The sequence below is a fragment of the Semicossyphus pulcher genome, unplaced genomic scaffold, assembly GCF_022749685.1.
Source record: "Semicossyphus pulcher isolate SPU_LCO1_2020_fin unplaced genomic scaffold, fSemPul1.0.p SCAF_18, whole genome shotgun sequence".
NCBI classification, from domain to species: Eukaryota; Metazoa; Chordata; class Actinopteri; order Labriformes; family Labridae; genus Semicossyphus; species Semicossyphus pulcher.
In genome coordinates, this window is record NW_027211691.1 from 21,102,942 (window position 1) to 21,121,432 (window position 18,491).

The 18,491-nt window shown below is 43.2% G+C and overlaps 1 protein-coding gene across 1 annotated transcript in view; it reads right to left on the reverse strand.

Annotated features, from left to right (window-relative positions):
• gpr158a (G protein-coupled receptor 158a) overlaps positions 1–18,491 on the reverse strand; it is an 81,997-nt gene that overhangs the window by 15,429 nt on the left and 48,077 nt on the right. Inside the window, exon 5 of the mRNA XM_069667625.1 lies at positions 15,211–15,279. Coding sequence (XP_069523726.1) covers positions 15,211–15,279 — 69 coding nt within the window. The remainder of the gene's footprint in view (positions 1–15,210; positions 15,280–18,491) is intronic.

Sequence of the window (18,491 nt, forward strand, 5' to 3'; positions counted from 1 at the left end):
AAGCGTATTGTCTAACTACGAGCTCCCAAAGCACAAGCAATCGGACGTCAATATCTTCCTCTTTTATTTCAAAGAAAATTACATTTCAACCTCAGAATGGGAGCCTACATGGTGAATTTCAAACCTCATTGGAATTCCCATGAATCAGTTTGAGGCATGAAAGAACAATAACATCCAGATTTACAAGACAACCTAACACTTAAGAACTTAGTGAGAGCTTAACATGAGAGCAGAAACACATGCGCACCTATAACAGTGTCACTTTTACTCAACCTTAAAGCAGCTCACTCAGAGAGGAACCTTCTCATGCAGCCTCTATGCTGACATTTGATTGTATCTAGGTTTGGCCTAATTCAAACTCCGGAGTCTTTTTCATTATGGGAAAGGTGACAAAAAAAATGCTTGGTTTCCTGGCAGCTTAAAACGCCCACTTGAGTTTCTGATGAGCTCAGATTTTTGTGCATGAAGATGAAAATATTTCAGAATTTGATGCGGCTCAAAATCTCGTTCCAGTACTCACTGCAACACAAAACCAGCCGTCCGTTCCCCCTGGACTCTCAGCTGTCCTCGGTTCATCTGATACAATAAGGTAAATCCCCATCCTCCACTCTCCAATCAATCAATACTCATATTTTAGGCCAAAACAAGCTCGGTCATTGTCCTCAAGCACTGCCGTGACCCTCTGACCATGCAGTGCGGAGCAGGAATTAATTACGCAAGCATGCGTTTTCCATCGGCGGGGTTTCTGGGAAGTGACCGGCCCTCAACCTCCGACAAGTTTCTCTTAACGCCAGCGTGCATGAAGATCGGATTCTGCATCCCCCACTTTTATTTTGAAACCTTCCATTAATAATCAATGCTAAGTGCTGGGAATCTTAGATTCAGCGCTGTGGGAAAGGAGAGGGATCGGGTGTTGAAGGGATTGAGAGGATCAGGGTGCTGTATACCTATCTAATGGACATCAATATCCAGGAGACGATTATAAACACACTTACTACTCGTCGGCCTGCCTGCTGTCTCAGTTACAGCACGAGTATTGGCTTCTGGAAATGCTGAGTCCCGTTTAAAATTCGAGTTTTTGTAAAGTAGGCAAAGTGTTCGTCTGCACGGCACAGATTTTGTATCTTCAGGTTTTTAGGAAACCGTATCCAGACTTTAACGCTGGTTTCAGGCAGGCAGGTGAAAACGCCCGAGCTGGATGTCTGCCCCGATCATTATGTTCATCTGCTGACCTGGTCTCCAGCCTCCCCAGGCACCTGACTTAACACAACCTGGCTCTGCATCTGCCCTCCAGAACAAAGGCCTATCATGGAAACTAGCAAACAGAACAGAGTGTTCTACAGACGAAGCCCTTAGAGGTCTAACATTTAGCTTCATAGGCAGATAATAGTTTTTTTAAGTTGAGGAAGTGCACAATGGCACATTTTTAGGAGTGCTAACCAGCTGACCGAAGCATTATACTGTGTCTTCAGGTGTTTAATGCAATGAAATTATTAATAACCAACCTTTTCCCCACCAATTCTCCCCCTTACTGTTCATTAAGGAGAGAAAACTTACCTCCCCGAGTGCTAAGCAAGAGTACCAGATTTTTGGAAATAAGGTAGCTTAGCTTAGCATAAAAACACTGGAAAAGGGGGAAAGTAGTTAGCTTGGGTGTGGCTAAGTGTAAGACTTCTAGCAACTCTGAAGCTCACTGATTAACAGTTTATAACTTTGTGTAATCGGTACAAAAACTGCGGTAAAAAAAAGCAACAATTTGACGTTTAATTTGGGTCTATTTCATGACCCACCTCAGTCGCAAGGAAGTAACAAGTCCAGGCCAAAGATAAAAGTTTCAACAAATGAGATATATTATGTAAATCAGTGAGCTTTTGAGGCTCTGCTGGGCAGATTGAGTTACCTTTGGATAGTCTTAATGCTAAGCTAGGCTAATAGACTGCTAGATGTTGCTTATTTGTACCGTCTGCAGCGTAAAAGTTCTGTGTTTAACGCATCCAAGCATCAGAAAACATGATAGAAGAGAGTCCTGAGATGACCGTTAGTGTCATTGTTAGCATTGGGCTACTAACCTAGAGGCTGTATTTGAGGAGTTGGGTGATGTTGTTTCTTAGCTCAAACATCTAAGGGAGCTTTAACAAGCACAGCATTTAGCCCATTTTAATCAAACTCTGGTGCGGTTTGGTCGGGCAGTTGTGAAAGTAACAATCATATTCTGGTGCGGACCAAAACAACCGCACCGTTTCCAAGCAAAACCCTAGTGCGGTTCGATTGCAGTGAGAGCATAAACAGAGTTAAAGTAGGACCTAATATAGGAAGCAAACCAAAACACTGTGCACTGTGGGTTGTAAATGGGTGCTTACAGTGGCAGAGACAGGCAGCAAGATGAGAGGAGACGTGGGGGGAGCGAGGAGGAAATAGAAACACGGGCTGACCAAACAATTTCACAAATGCTGTCGAAACGCACAAGAACACAGAGGCATTCAAAGTGTTCAGGGAGAAGTGGGATTGATCGAGCTGTGGAGCGATGTTGGTTAAAGCAAAATAAAAACTGCTCTCCCTCTTTGTTTACGTGGAAATTCCGACCAACCAGAGAACAGTTTCCCCGCACATCAAAACTTTTGGTCCGCTGGTAAAAGCTGCCGCGTGAGCACAAACCAAACTCGAGGCAAAAGGCAACATTGTAACAATTTGGTCTTTGATGCAGATCAAACTTTTCAGGTGTGAATGCGCCCTAAGACAAATCAAGGCTGTCAGACTGAAACAAATCTTATATAGAGCAGAGACACGTCGTTAATTTCCCTATTTTTACATTGTTATAACACTTGATCTGTCACTGGCTGTGTAAAAGAACAGACAACCATAACAAGAGCAAGATTCACACGCTCACCCACTTACTCATTCAATCAACACTCAGTCATTTAATTTGCAGTTATCTTTCATTCCTAATCATCTCTCATTTCTGCACCCACCAGCTGGCTCCACACACAGAACGAGTGGGCCGGTTACCCGTTAGAGACTGTCCCTGTCGATGCGACGGTGACGCAGGCCGGCCAGCTGTGGTGTGAGCAACGGCCTCACAGGGAGCTGTTGTGATGCGGGCTACCTCTGTGTTCGACTGAGGCTGATTTTAGACTTTTGTTTGGAGTTCATCCGGCCCATTATGAGACGAGTGTCGTTATGTTTTCTCTAGAAATGCTAAGTAGGACGAAGGAGGGCAGCAGGCTGTTGCACCAGCTGAGTTGAAGATTGAGTATCAGCTCTGTTGTTACTACTTCGTTTTAAACGTAACACTTTGTTCTTTTTTACCGATTCTTTTCATCAAGTAACATCTCACAGGGACTAAACAAAAATGAACTCCTATTTGCCTGGGAGTGTATTACCTACGGACCCCATGTGATTTGGAAATTAACCCCCAAACATATGGAGCATGCTTTTTCTCAAATTATCCCCCAGATATGATGTCAAGGCTCGGCATAACATTCACTTTTTAAAGAGGTGGTATAATGCTGTCTCAAATTTTAAGACATATATATCATTTTACAATGTTGGATGTCCAGACTAAACGTCAGTGAAGTTTCAAATCTGTATGTAGAAGTATGTTGGAGTAATCCCCAGGCTTCTCGGCTCAGTCTGCAGGCTGCTGTGAACGGCAGGTTTCACACAGTTTTTTCTACACGCTGCATTTCGTGACGTCATCAGGCTTTGGAGAGCTGGCCAATCAGAAGAAAGTGGGCTTGTAGGGGTGGGGTTTCTTAAAGGGACGGAGCTGATTGGGTTGTTTTTGAGGCAGAGGGTGTATAAGGGCCTGCACAGAGCACCAGTGTGAGGAAAATTAGCAGTTTTTTTAACTGTAAATTATGCTAAGCTACTCCACAGGTATCACAGAGTGAAATATGAAGCTTGAAATTGGCTGGCAGGCTGCTGTGAACGCCAGGTTTCACACAGTTTTTGCGACATGCATCGATCCCACATGATCCGTGTCCGGTCGCGTTTCGCCACAAGATTGCGCGAGAATTGCGAAATCACGCGATAACATCAATGGTAAACAGAGCAACACAAACAACAGTTCAGTTTGCACCTCCGAGGTTGATTATTTGGATATCATTCCATGATTTTTGTGCTTCTACCATGGGTGCATACACGACTTTATTAAAAGGGTTCTTTTTTTTCAAGATTTCAGTGTGTTAATGTTGTGTGTTCAGTTATGAAAATGGAATAAACGTGAGTCTGTACATGGTGTTTCATTTTGAAATGACCGGATGCTGAATGCTGTTTGCGTGTGTGATTTCCTGTTTGGAACGATCTGCTCTGTTCAGCCTGGCCTCCGTCAAAAATAGATCCGGCACATATCTTTAGCGGAGCAGAATGAAGAGATGCTTCTGTGACGCGCCAGAGACGGACGAATGTCGAATTTGAGGGTCATAGAGCTGGCCAATCAAAAGAAAGAGGGCTTGTAGGGTCGGGGTTTCTTAAAGGGACAGAGCTGACTGAGTCGTTTCAGGCAGAGGCTGTATGAGGTTCCACACAGAGCACCAGTGTGAGAAAACTGATGAGTTTTTTTAACTGCAAATTATGCTAAGCTACTCCACAGGTATCACAGAGTGAAATATAAAGCTTGAAATTAGCACAATACCCCCTTTAATGTTATTATCAGTAGACTGCTACAACAAAAAACATCCTTTACTGCTTGAGATTTCAACAGTTTTGCTTTTACACCTGAGTGGACAAGGCGTACAACCTAATTTGTTTGAAGCAAACTGTGACCTTAAATATGACCTTTACTGAAGTACGAATAACAGCAAGGTTTATCTCATTAATATAAAAACAAACACAGCTGGTGTTAGTGCCTAACTTTAAAGTCATTAAAACAAACCCCGGCACTCTGCAGTCCCAAAAGGCTTCATGTGAAAACGGTAACACACCCACAACCAAAATATGACGCTGAACTCGATGCACCGCAGAGCGTACACAAATAATTTTGTGCTAGACCGCTTTGGATAATTAGCTCTCGCTGTAGGGCAAACAGGAGATATTCAACAAATAACACTTTAAAAAAGAAAGTGGGTGTCTTGTTTTTCTGGACTAATGCAGTTGGCAGAAGAGCACCAAAAAGCAGCCGTGTGTTATTAACTTGTAATGTGTAGACAATAAAAATGCAAATGTGTGTGTGCACAGGGGGTCGATGCAGAGGGTGAAAGCTTCAGGGATTGATCCCCTTCCCCGTGAAGGTCAGGGTCCCACAGGGTATCGATCACATAGGGTGTCAGACCTCTCCCTTAGTAGTGTGAAATTAGTTTACAGCTCTCAGCAGAGAGTAAAAATACCAAACCGTGGTCTGTTTCCTGTATACTCAAACTCTCATTGTCTTACTTCACAAACTTATCTGCCCATGGTTTAAAGATTTATTTAAAAATCAGTTTATTAGTCTTTTTTTTTTTTACACAAAAAGAGTTATTTTCTACTCTGTAGACTGGCAGCAATCCAGAAACATCTACAGTCGCTTGTGGAACGTTTCTTAATTCGTAAGGATTTGTAGTGAAGCCAAAAAATTGGTACTTAAGTTGCTTTGTTGGTGTTTACGTGAACCTGCATTCATTGATATTTTTGGCCACTTGGGGGCAGCAAAACCAGCTGATAACATACATGAACATACAACTTACTTATCAAGTAAATCATCCATCCATTACCTATACTGCTTATCCTGTTCAGGGTCACAGGGGGCCTGGAGCCAATCTGTCGTTGGGGCGAGAGGCGGGGTACACCCTGGACTGATCGCCAGTCAATCACAGGGCTGACAGACAACCTTTCATGCGAACACTCACACCAATTTTAGAGTCAGCAATTAAGCTAACGAGCATGTTTTTGGACTGTGGGAGGAAGCCGGAGTACCCAGAGGGAACCAACGCATGCACGGGGAGAACTTGAAAACTCCACACAGAAAGGCCCACTTTGTCTGATTCAACCTAGGAACCTTCTAGGGGGCGGCTGTGGCTCAGTGGTTGAGTCGGTCGTCTTTCAATCGGAAGGTCAGAGGTTCGTTCCCCAGCTCCCTCAGGCTACATGTCGAAGTGTCCTTGGGCAAGACACTGAACCCCAAAATGAATGTGATATCTGATTGACAGTTGGGCACTTTACGTAGCAGCCTCTGCCATCAATGTGTGAATGGGTGAATGTGATATGTAGTGAAAAAGCAGCTTTGAGTGGTTGCAAGGACTAGAAAAGCGCTATATAAGTACAGTCCATTCTAACGGTGAGGCGACAGTAAACCGCTGCACCAACGTGCAGCCCACAAGTAAATCAGACAAAGAGAAACATTCATTTGGAGTTGTGTTTTTGGCTTCTAGTGAGTCTAATATTCCTTCTCCTTTAGGCTCTGTTTTTGGTCTCCACCAACATAAAATGCTCCCATTTGGTCACTTTGTTATGGAGCATTCAGTGGATTTATCATCACCTCTTTTTCTCTCTACCAAAACCACTGACTGTCGGAAATGACGTAAAGACTGAACTAAAAGACTGAAGTTGTTGGCCATCAAACCAAGACAATCTACAGTTCTACAGACCTCAGAGTAACAGTGGAGGTGATTGATAACTCTCTCTATAAGCAACACCTTTCACCACTCATTTACCACTAACAAAAATAAAGTATCAAATTGTACCTGTTGAATTAAGCATGCATTCATCTTGACGATCTTGACTAACACTCTGGTGATTTGCAGCTGCCAGAAACCCAACTTGTTTATATTATTAGTGCAATATCTCAAGATGCATGTGGTCAGAACCTTCTCAAAGTTCAGACGCTGACAGTGTGACCCAAATGGATTTAAAGCCCCCGTACCGTGCTGCTGTTAGACTTACCAGAGGTTTAAAATTATAGCTTGAATGCTGAATTATTATTAGGGTTGGCAGCTATGACGGGGTAGAGGAGCAACCTCGTACTAATGGAGCACTTACTGAAATGAAAATGCCAAAGTTGAATATCATAAATTCATCATCTGTCAATGAAGCGGTATAAACACATCAGATTTTTAGATTCAGAAATGACTGGAGCTAAAAACGTTAGCCGGTTCCAGTCAAGCAGACGGACGGTGCTGAATTTCAGGCTTTTGTTATCACAGTTTCTTTGGAAAGTGCTGCCAGCTAAAAGGGAGAAAAATGACTTTCAGCCATTTAGTGTGTCTGTCTCCATCTGAGTGGAGAATGGGACGGTGCAGCCTCGGGAATCATTCTGTCACAACAAAAGATCTCGCGCTACTTTTAATGTTTTGACATGACAAAGTGAAAGCCATTCGGTCGGCCCGTGCCCGGCTTTTTCAGGTCATCATCTCCGGCTCATTCCCCGTCTCTTGTTCTTCTTTTTCTGTAATCGACAAAACACCTTCAGAATGAGAGAGTGGGAGGATGCACCGGTGGGAGGCTGGAGCAGAGGAGAGGTGCGGTGTTGTAATAGCAATGGATCCATTTTTATATGAAAGCCGACACTCGGTGCCACATGGGATGGGCAGCTTTCTGGAGGGAGGTAATGGTTTCTTCTCCTCCTGCTGCTCCCTGAGGTGGGCCGAGTGTAAATTACATCTAGTTCAGCCTCTGCAAAGCCAAGACTAGAGCTGGCTGGCGCTCGCCTCCCACAATTCCCTACCTTCCTCATCACCAGTGAGATCCTGCGAGATATTCCTGTCTTCTTTGGCACAAAGGGACGTATCAGTGAGGGAATAGCCTGCCTACATGTTGTGATGCTATCTTTCTTTTTGCAATATCTCTGCTTATGTAGACAGAAGGGACACTCCAGCTGCAGCAGAGCATCCTCTTCTTCGACTAAGCGAGCGTATGTTTTAGGGGACTCCGCAGCACTGAAGGGAAGCAGGGTAAGAAGTGAGGGCTGGAAGTACAAACAGCAACCCTCCTGATTCACTTAAGTCAGATTGAAAGTGTCAGAACAGCTTGGGTGGCAGGCAGAGCAGCGCACAGGAGAGGAGTAGCTGGCAGACTGAGTTTCATGGCCTGTCAGGTCAGGATGCATTATCCCCTGGCCATACTGTTTCTCATTAGCCCCCTGATGTGCTGAGAAGCCCTTCCTGCCTGCCATGCACGCAAAAGCCCTGCGTTGGGCTGAGGTGGCACCCCGGCCCAGCTTGGCACCGTGACGATGCTGAAATTGGACAGGTGGAAAGACAAGGAACGAGGGACGGGGGAATTGTACCCAGAGGCCAATGGTTTGAAAGTTTTTCTTGAGTAGGAGATGGAGGACACTCTCTACTCCGTGTCTGATAGAACAGTTAACATTAACTTCGAAAAGTGGAGTAATTCTTGGGCATTTTCATGATTTTTTGGCAGGTCAGTACCATTACTTCAGGACTGTCCTCACGAGAAACATCACAATTGTTGGTCATATATTGAAGGCTTAAAACAGCCTTAGGTCAAAGTTTTGAAGTCCTGCAAAGGATGGTATAGAACCACAAACATAGTGGAAGTCTGGGTGGCTGAATGGACAGTTTGACACTGCGGTTTATACCCTCCTCTTCTATCCTCTGGGCAAATGCTATGTCATGCTCAATAGCCCAAGATGGCATCTGGTAAAACTAGTAACAAGCACTAAATTCCACTAAACAAAGGATTCATTTACATCTTCACGGTGGTGCAGTGGTTAGCGCTGTCGCCTCACAGCTAGAAGGTTCTTGGTTCGAATCGTGGTTGGGACGTAGGGGGCCTTTCTGTCTGGAGTTTGCCCCGTGCATGCGTGGGTTCTCTCTGGTTTCCTCCGACAGTCCAAAGACATGCTCGTTAGGTTCATTGGTGACTCTAAATCGCCCGTAGGTGTAACAGTTCAATGTCTCTGTGTGTCAGCCCTGTGACTGACTGGCGATCTCTCTAGGGTGTAACCCCGCTTGTGGCCCAATGACAGCTCGGATCGGCTCCAAACCCCCACGACCCTGACCTCGATAAGTAACAAGAAGTGTGTGTAATAAGAAGAGCTGTGTAGAGCAGCTGTACAGGCATAAATACAACAACCACAGAAACTCATCAGCTATTCATTTTTATCAAGGTAAATCAAAGTCTAATTAGCATGTAATCTGCGATGCAAGAACACCACAGCAATGAATGTTTAGCACAAAAAGGTGTCAACAATAGTATAAATAGCAACCTGCAGATTATCACTTTTAAATATGAATTTACATATATGAATGCATAAGCAGCAGAGCAGGAGGCGTGACGTGTCTCACAGCGGGGGGAACATGCAGGGCGAGAACTCGAGCCGTCTCTGGGGCAGCCTGCACTGCTGCACACTCAGATGGGGAGGAAGTACAAAGGGAAAGTAAGTCTTATATGTTCTGTTTACATAGTGCTATTGTCAGATTTCTGCAGTAGAAGTAGAGGAACTTTAATCAGGACGAGGAATTGACAGAAACATGCTTTATATAGATTTCTTCTTGAGGAACTTGAGTTCTTGGCGATGTTTGCTCTTTAACAGGTGTTTAAAAGGGTTTTTACATTTTGTTTGGGCATGACAGACTTCCGGCAGATTGTGACAGCAGTACAGGGAGGAAAGGAAGTCTACTAAAGCTGGTAACTCCACAACTGAACAGAAGGCAAATTCCAAACTCCTGTGCACACACAGGAAGAACTGTGCTCTCTCCCACTTCCGAGATCAGCCTCCAAGCTTCAGAGTTTTACAAATTGGCAACAAATTAAAGGAAAAAACAATGTAAGATGTCCTACTAGCCTCCAGAATAGCAACAGCGCATCTTTGCATTGATTCTCCGAGTCTACACTTATTTACACGAGGGATTGACGCCATTTCCGGCGAGCTCTGGGGCTGCAAAATCTCTCAAAGTTGCAGAAGCTTGCAAAAGCCCCTTGTACCCTGAGTGGAATTATTTGCACCCATTTATTTGGGTTCTTTCCTTCAGGTAGCCATCCACCTAGAACGCCTTATAAACACGTAAACCACTCTTCTCGAAACACCACATAATTTGACGATGCCTTGATTGTCAGTCGGATATAAACAGCCTGATGTTTCGCTGACCAATCCTACCATGCTGGCACCCTACATCTCTTGTCTTGATTGTGTTGTAATTACATTGCCTTAATTCCTCCTTTGCTCCCATCATAAGTACCACAGGCGTAAGAGCCACTTGAACTGGGACATCTGCGCAAATGTTCTTCTGTATTTGGAGGACAGTCTTTACAGTAGGTAGAGTTCAAGGTGGGGTAACTGGAGATCGACAGAAGGGTTGGTGCAGCGTCAGCAGTAATGCAGGCATTTTACCAAACGGTTGAATGTGAAGAGGGAGCTGAGCCAAACGGCAAAGCTTTGGATTCACCACTCGATCTGTTCCAACCCTTCATCCATGGTCATGAGCTTTGGGTAGCAGTCGAAAGAATAAGATCCCAGATACAAGTGAGAAAAATACGTTTCCTCAGCCTTAAAGATAGACAAAGGAACTCCGGAGGGAGCTGGAAGTAGAGCCGCTGTCCTCTGCATGGAAAGGATGCAGATGAGTTGGTTTGGGCATATGATCAAGATGCCTCCAGGGCACCTTCCAACTGGTAGGAGGCCCAGTATAGGCCGGGAACACACTGGAGGGATTGCATATCCTGCCTGGGAACGCCTCGGGTTCCCCCCCCAGGAGAAGCTGGAAAAAGATGCTGGAAAGAGGAACATCTGGACGAACCAGCTTAGCTTTTGCCACCGAAACCCGACCCGGGATAAGCAGAAGAAAACGGACGGATGGATGGACGTAGGGATGGATACGCAAACATAAATGAAACCGTTAAAGAAGTTGGGAGAAGCAAGACATCAGGAAATCAAGTGGACTAACTGTAAGGTAAGGCAAATGTGGGAAGGACCATAAACCATAAATTCCATTGTTTCCCAAGAGGTCGTATCCTTTCTGTGAGCTGCTGTGTATCACACAAGCTTCAGTCAGGACAATAAGACTCTAAATATAGAGTAATGTATTGTCTTTTTGCATTTCCCCACTCCTGTAAAGCACCTATCACAGCGTCTGTTGATAAGTTGAGACCAGGTGGCACTACAATGCAACATCTTTGATTCATTCCTCTTGTCTGAATGTATTTCTGGCTCGAATGTTCGAGACGGCGGCATCAAACAAAGTAGCAATTGCAATCCAAACTCGGCTACTTTCCTCCAGTCTAAGCCTCCCCAGCAGCGTCAATAAGAAGCTGCAAAGAGACAAACGCAGGTCTGGAAAGCTAATCCAGGGATCACATTGTGAATCACAAATGCGTGTCCGATCTCCCCCCTCCTCTCATCCCCACAGCCAGACGGAAATAACCGGCTTTGGCGCTGCCATAATTTAGCTTTTCTCGTACAGCGTTCCTCCCCTTTCATTTGAAAGCAGGGGGGCCGAAGTTATTGCAAGTGACACACTCGGGAGAGAAAAGAGGGGGATAAATTGCATCGCTGTACACATCTGAATGCCATGGGAGCAGGACGAGATGTATCTCCTGCTGCTTAATAACAGAGGAATTATTTAAAATAGGAGCAGCAGCGGCGGTGGAATATTTCTGAATCTATATTTAGATTGGGAGCGATGCGTCTCAGCCTCGCAGCCGCGGCTCATGTGGGATTCGCAGGGGGAGACATGGAGATGCATCAGGGTGGAGATCAATCTGGCGTGCTGCACAGAGAGAAGCTGTTTTCACATGATCGGGCTGAGATATTCTATCAAAGTTGTGTTCACAGTGGCCATTACGGCAGAACAGAAACCCGTCTACGTTTAAGCACTGAAACAAGTCAGGTTCCTTTTGTCGAACCTTTTTTACAAGCAATCTATTTTTAGCACTCGAGCCATCAGCACACCATCTGAACACAGGATTATCATCTACATTCATTCACTAACCAATAACCTGACTCCCAGCTCGCTTTCACTCTGCAGGATTCAACCGTTATTACTTTCCAGAACCTTGTCGCAGCAAATTGCATTGATTAGCCAACTCTAAATCAGCTGGCTTTAATTACATTTACCCTGCATTGCTTCGCTAAGCATATAGCTGCACATGATTGCAACTAAATTGCAATTAGCCAATGCCCCGAGCATCCGAGAGGAAGACGTAATGGCGGATTCATGTAAATCGATGGTATATGGGTGTTGGACAGTCTGGTCATTTGCACGAATAATGAGGTGCTGGAGAAGTTGGCAAACACTGTCACTGTTTTTTAATTGATTGAAACTAACATGCATTGATTTTCCCTGATGCAGATTGTACTAATAATGCTTACATATTGTCTCCACATGTTTACGTTTCATAGCTCTGTGTATATATATATATATACAGTGAACAGTGGACATTTTCTAGCAGCACCAAGAGGTCATTCAGGGCCAAAGAAAACGATCAAAAACCAATAATGAAGGTGGAAATCGAAGACTGCAGCTTTCATTGATTGTTTGCACCATGATATCACATGCGCTATAGCTTTGGCCAATACTCGGATGCATCCTTTGCTGACCTTTTGCTGCTTACTGTTCAGCCTGCAGGACACTTGCACTGTGTAAAAAAATTAAAGCCAGTACTTTTTAAGATAATTTTGCCTTTATTGAAAGGACAGCTGAAGAGAGAGAGGAAATATTGGGAGAAGAGAGTGGGGGGATGATGTGCAGCAAAGGGCCGAGGGCGGGAGTCGAGCCTGCAATCGTTGTGTCGAGGACTGTAGCTCAGTGGGTAGAGCAGGTGCTCCTATACACAGAGGCTAAACCACGGCCCACATACACATGTAATATTTGTATTGTGAAATTTGGGTCTTGTCTTTTTTGCTGTCTTTTTTTCTGCCAGCAAGATGGATGGAGGGCGAGATGTTTCCCAGTGGAGGTTGGATGCCGGGGTTTTGCATCCCATTCCCCAGCTTGGGCATCGAGGGAGGAGTACGACCGATGCGGTGGAGAAGGCCTCAAGATGGCTGTGGCTCAGAAGAGGAGAGCCATGGAGTCATTGAAGCAAGCCACCCGGACTAGGGATGGGCGTGTTAAGAAATTCTCTAACTCCACCATCGTTAACGATCAGTTAATTGATTCATTGTTATCTTTTTATATACTTCTATGTGTGCCTGCGTGCATGTGTGTTCTGATCAGGTGTGCGGAGTCGCTGCTCCAGGCATGGGAGAGACAGAACACGAGGGCCGAGTGTCCAGTAAGTAAATCTACTGAGCATGACGATCTGTTTGACAGATCAAAAAAGAAACATGACAGGAAAAGTCGCCAAATAGACTTGCTTGCCCGCCCTCGTCTGACAGTGGGCTGTGAGGGACATGTAAAAGAGAGCAACACTTGAGCTTTTGATCCAAGGTCAAATCGAGTAAACTCTACGTGATCGTGTAAATTATTAATGACCAATAATTGATCATCTATTAACCATTACCCATAATCGGGTCCCAAACTGGGGTCTGATCAGCTCCGGCTGGGTCGCCTGGAGGAGGGTGTGTGATGTAGAAAGACCCCAAACACGCGATGATTCCAGGAGCATCATTGAAGATGTGTCCAGAAGCATCTGGAGATGTGCATGTTTGCACCTTGTGCTCATATAAAACAGCTCCAGTAAAGTATATAACTTAAAGCTTAAAATATGATATTACTCTCTACCTTTGAAGCAGTCTGGAAGTCCAACAGTATAACAACTCCTTTAAAACTTATGTCCTTATTTTTACAAGGGCCGTATGCTGAAAGATAGCAGCCAATTCTAATCTCCATTTGTGGTTTATTGACCAGACTTTCCTCTGGAAAATTTCAGAAAACAGTACAAAACATCCTGCTTTATCTGACCAACAGTCCTAAACATAAAGATTATTATTCTGATCTTATATTATAAATTTATTAGGGGGAGGGATTATCGGCGCCGATATTCGGCATTTTGACGCATATCGGCATCAGCCTTTTTTTTATTCTGACAGCCGATAGGAGAGGTCACTACTCTACTACTCTGTCTCCAGCATTGTCCCACCCACAGCACTGATTGGTTACACGCAGAGTCTTGGCACAGGTAACAGCCAATCAGCAGTGAAAGCTGTGCATGCAGAGTGCTCACACACACGGCGGAGAGGAGAAAAAGTTAATTTCTTTGCAAATTTTATTTAACTTTGTTTTATTTACTTTATAAAACAGGAAGTTTATTATTTATTTATTTAAATTTTCAGTGAACTTTATAAGAGATGCTGCTGACCCTGGGAACTTAATAAACATATGCTTAAAGGCATTTAAACAAAGTGAAGTGTTGGAGTTTGTATTATTCAAAATTTTGACGCCAATATTTTCACTTTTACTGCAAATGAATATCGGCTCCAAATATCGGTTATCGGCCTCCTTCACTACTAATAATCGGTATTGGTATCAGCCCTGAAAAAAACATATCGGTCTATCTCTAAAACGTATCCAATCATTTGTTTACTGGCATCAAACAATGAGTTTGTCAGCCTTAAACCAGCAGATGTTTGGCATTTAGCCCTTAAGATAGTTTAGTTTAGTTTATCCTTATCAGGAAAAAAACCTTAAAGGGTTTATTGACGCCAAAAGTTTCATCATAAGTATATAAATATGTCTTTTAAGCTTCCAGTTTGGTGTAAAAACTGGGATAAATAAGTCCCACGTCAAACATTTTAAAGATCTGAATTAAGAAGGTTGAGGTCAAGTAAAACTTCATGGAGTTTCTTCTGTGTGATCGTCTGAGTGAGCTCAGTCTGTACGGAGCAGCGTGAGTGTCTGGTCCACAGATGGTGGTGTTGACAGGCTGCTGGGTTCATTGGCCAGCTCTGTGTACAGTTTGCAGGGGGTCACCAACAAGCCCCGGGATGTTTGTCACTGCCGCTCCCGTTTTATCACAAGCACACCTTGGCTGCGAAAAAACCTGCTTATCACAGCTCCATGCAGCGGTCAGAAAAACAAACAACAGAACGGTTTGATTTATGGACTCAGGTTTGTACCATCTGACAAGACAAACAAACCTGCTCGGCGCCGCTGCTGCTGCAGATACCAAACTTTGTTCTGGGCTCTGATTCTGCGTTTGATGAACGAGCGACTCTGTGAACTGAAGGTCAAACTGAATACAAACCTTCAGTCAAGAGGAACATTTTTGTTTCAGCTCAAAGGAGCATGGCATGAGGATTATCAACAGATACATCAAGAAATGATCACAGGAAATGATGCCAGAGAAACACACACACACACACACACACACACAAAGCAGCAGGAGCCTCAGGCTTACCGGGAAGTAGAGAAGGAGAGCTCCACACAGGATGGCCTCCAGTAGGACTAGACCTGACGCTCTGATACTCTGCCAAAAAAGAAATATACACCATTAATTTAGGTTCTCATCCATGCATCGTATACTTAAACCTGCATATTTCTAACCACTTGGGGCCAGCACAACAAGCTGACACAGCTAACATGTTAGCTTATTTGCACATCCAGTTTTTGGCCGCCTTACAAGCATAAGTCCGACATTCTCTCTTCTTTTAGCTCCGATTTGGTCTCCACCAACACAACCTGCTAAATGCTAAAGTACTGTACATTCGCAAGCTAGTTGCTAACTTTACATTCTGCTGTTTGGTGCTGGGAAGGTTGCACACAGTGCATTCATCACGGCCTTTTCACTGCCAGCAGCTGGAAATATATGGAGTCACATAAAGGTCAAAGATTTTGAGCTCGCAAAATTATGTTCACGAATAATTTCACAGCCTGCTGTTGCGTTTTGTGTGCATGCAAAAACATTTTGCATTCAAGAATCTGAATTTGTATATTTGTTTTACAGGTGTAAACATATTTTGTGCACACATAAGATTTGCAAATGTGTAAAATGTTTTTGTAGCTGCAGAAACTATTTGTGTGTGTGCTTAACAATCGTGCCACAACATTTTCTAACTTTGAGATTTGAGAAGTCTGAGTTACAGACACCATTTTTCTGCAGTACATGCATGAGTGAACCTGAAGTTACAAGTTACAAGCATGGATTCTGACCGTGTCTTTACTCCTCAGCTAACCAGCCAATCAGCTCGCCTCCACGTTGTACACTGACCATCCAATCAGGAAGCTAAACTGTCTAATGAATCTGGTGTTAATTTAGATACTTGCATCTAAATTTTTTCCACGTGCACACAAAACGTGAACATTTGTGAACATTATTTTGTGAGCTCAAAACCTTTTTGACCTTCATCTGACTCCATAGAAACAATGCTAACGAGAGCTGAGAGAGTAGATAAAACCTTTCCTTCCTTTTTTCTCATTGTATATATTCTTAATGTGTTTGCTGTTCTTTCTTTCATGTAAAGTACCTTTGAGTACATTTAAAAGCGCTATATAGATAAAATGTAAATTATTTATTATTATCAAAAACAACGAGCTGAAAGAAGTAAAATAATTGAAGGAAGCTTTTGGGGAAGTTTCTCTGTAGGTTATCGCTCTGAGGATCTCTTTATACATCATTTGATTCATTATTTATATAAAACCATTGATCTAACCACAGGATTGAAAGTAATATGATCTGTGTTTACAGATATATAAAGCCTGCTAATGTCAAAGAGTGTTTTTCCTTCTTACAAATTGGATACGGGGCAGTCTGAAGTATAACTTCCCCCTCGCATTGCAGGAGTCTAAACACGTCGAAAGCAGCAGGATATCATATTATTCCAGGAGGATTTAAAAGGGGAGAGAAGCTTTCTTCTTTGTTGGTTCAAAGAAAACAAAGTACAAAGAAAGCTCCCGCCTCAAGGACTTTTTACAGACGGGTTCACCATCTGAAGCACTTTGTGCGCCCCTCTTATGTAACATCTTAAACAACATATCTTTCTTTAATTGAAAAGATGCTTGAGGGGGCTTTTAAGGAGCAGAAGACAACTGTGCCCCCCATTCAAAGCACAAACAACACAAAACACATCCAACATCTACAGAATCCGGATGTTTATTTTACTTTAAAAAACTAATTTGTATGAGAAAATAAATGTAGAAACTAAGCTCTTAAACTTATTTAGATAAGATTAACGGGGATCACATAAAAGTGGATTACATAACAACAACAAAGCCTCGGCGTATCTCAAAGTTTTATCTGCTTTATTAATGGGAGCGATCCTTTTGTTCACCTCTGGTTGATGCAGAGTCTTCAGGTGTGTGGGAGAGACAGCAGTGAGACGTTCCCCTGTCAGGAATGTGCTGAATCTTCGGGCTAATCCTCGCAAGCTCAAGACAAAGCTTTTAATTAAGCCAATTAATTGACAGGAGCAACGAGAGGCTCAGGGGAGTTTGGAAGTTTGGAAAAGTTTAAATGATAGAAAGTGAACTCAGTAAATACACAGACTTTTACCAGTTTTCATTTACATGTTGCTCAGCTGAGGCTTTTGTACTTTTTTACTGCTGCATATTTGTAAATGATTTAATAATGATTTAAGTAAAAGTCTATTCTTGAAACTTCAGGGAAGGAGCGCTTCCTGGACTCAAGTAAGCTGGAGGGGCACTTTGGATAGGAACACATTAAGCCAACGGACACAAGAAAACTCCAAGGCATTCTCTTTAAACAATTAAAATGCTTTAATTGTGTAATTGTATTAAAAACAAACTCCGACTCGTTTTGGCAACATGCCGCCGTCACTGGGGAAAGTGACTCCCTGACGACAGCATGTTGCCGAAACGTGTCAGAGTTTGTTTTTAGGTTCAACACGACCATGCCAATACAGTGAAGGCATTTTAATTGTTTAAAGTCGAGGTGAAATGAAAAATGTCATTTTAATCCTTTTAGATCACATCCCCGGTAATATTGTGCATCTATTTGACAATATAGGCCAAAAAAAATACAGAAAATCCATTTCTTTGTATTCTTATATCAAAATCCGATCATTTTTTCTTCCTGTAAAACTAAATTTCACGCGTGCTTACGTAAGTTAGCACCAAAAAATTTCAACCAATCAATCTGCAACATTTAGCCGCAGAGCACCAAGAACGCTCGGTCAGTTAGCTAGCTCCTGCGCTGTGGAGAACGTCTGTCTACGCCCACTTCTCAACGATCAATTCAAATCCCTCTAATGATACGTCCCGCCTGCACGTCCTGTTTCACTCGGAAATACATCACGATACGGAAGCTAGATACTCTCGAAATGCCGTTTCAGCTCGACTTTAAAGAGACTGCCTTGGAGTTGTATTCTGTTTATTCTTGAAACGCTTTATTTTTGCAGAATAAAATCTTGCATTATCAATAAAAATTGTTGCAATTAGTTGGAAATCTGGCTTGATAGAAGCAAAAACAGATGCCATGGCTGAGTAAACAAATAACAAAATGCACTATCAAAAGTTCATCCCCTGGACATTGAACTCCACAATCTCTTTGAAGGATTTCTGGGATATGCATGTGCACAAAAATTAGCTTTGGCCAAATTAAAAAGCAAGACTCAATCAGTTTTCTCAATAATGTTGCAACAGTTTTCTGGCGATCTGGACAGAATAAAACCTTTATTTCAGCAGCGTACCTCTCCTTTAAATCCACAGAGATTACAAGCGCTG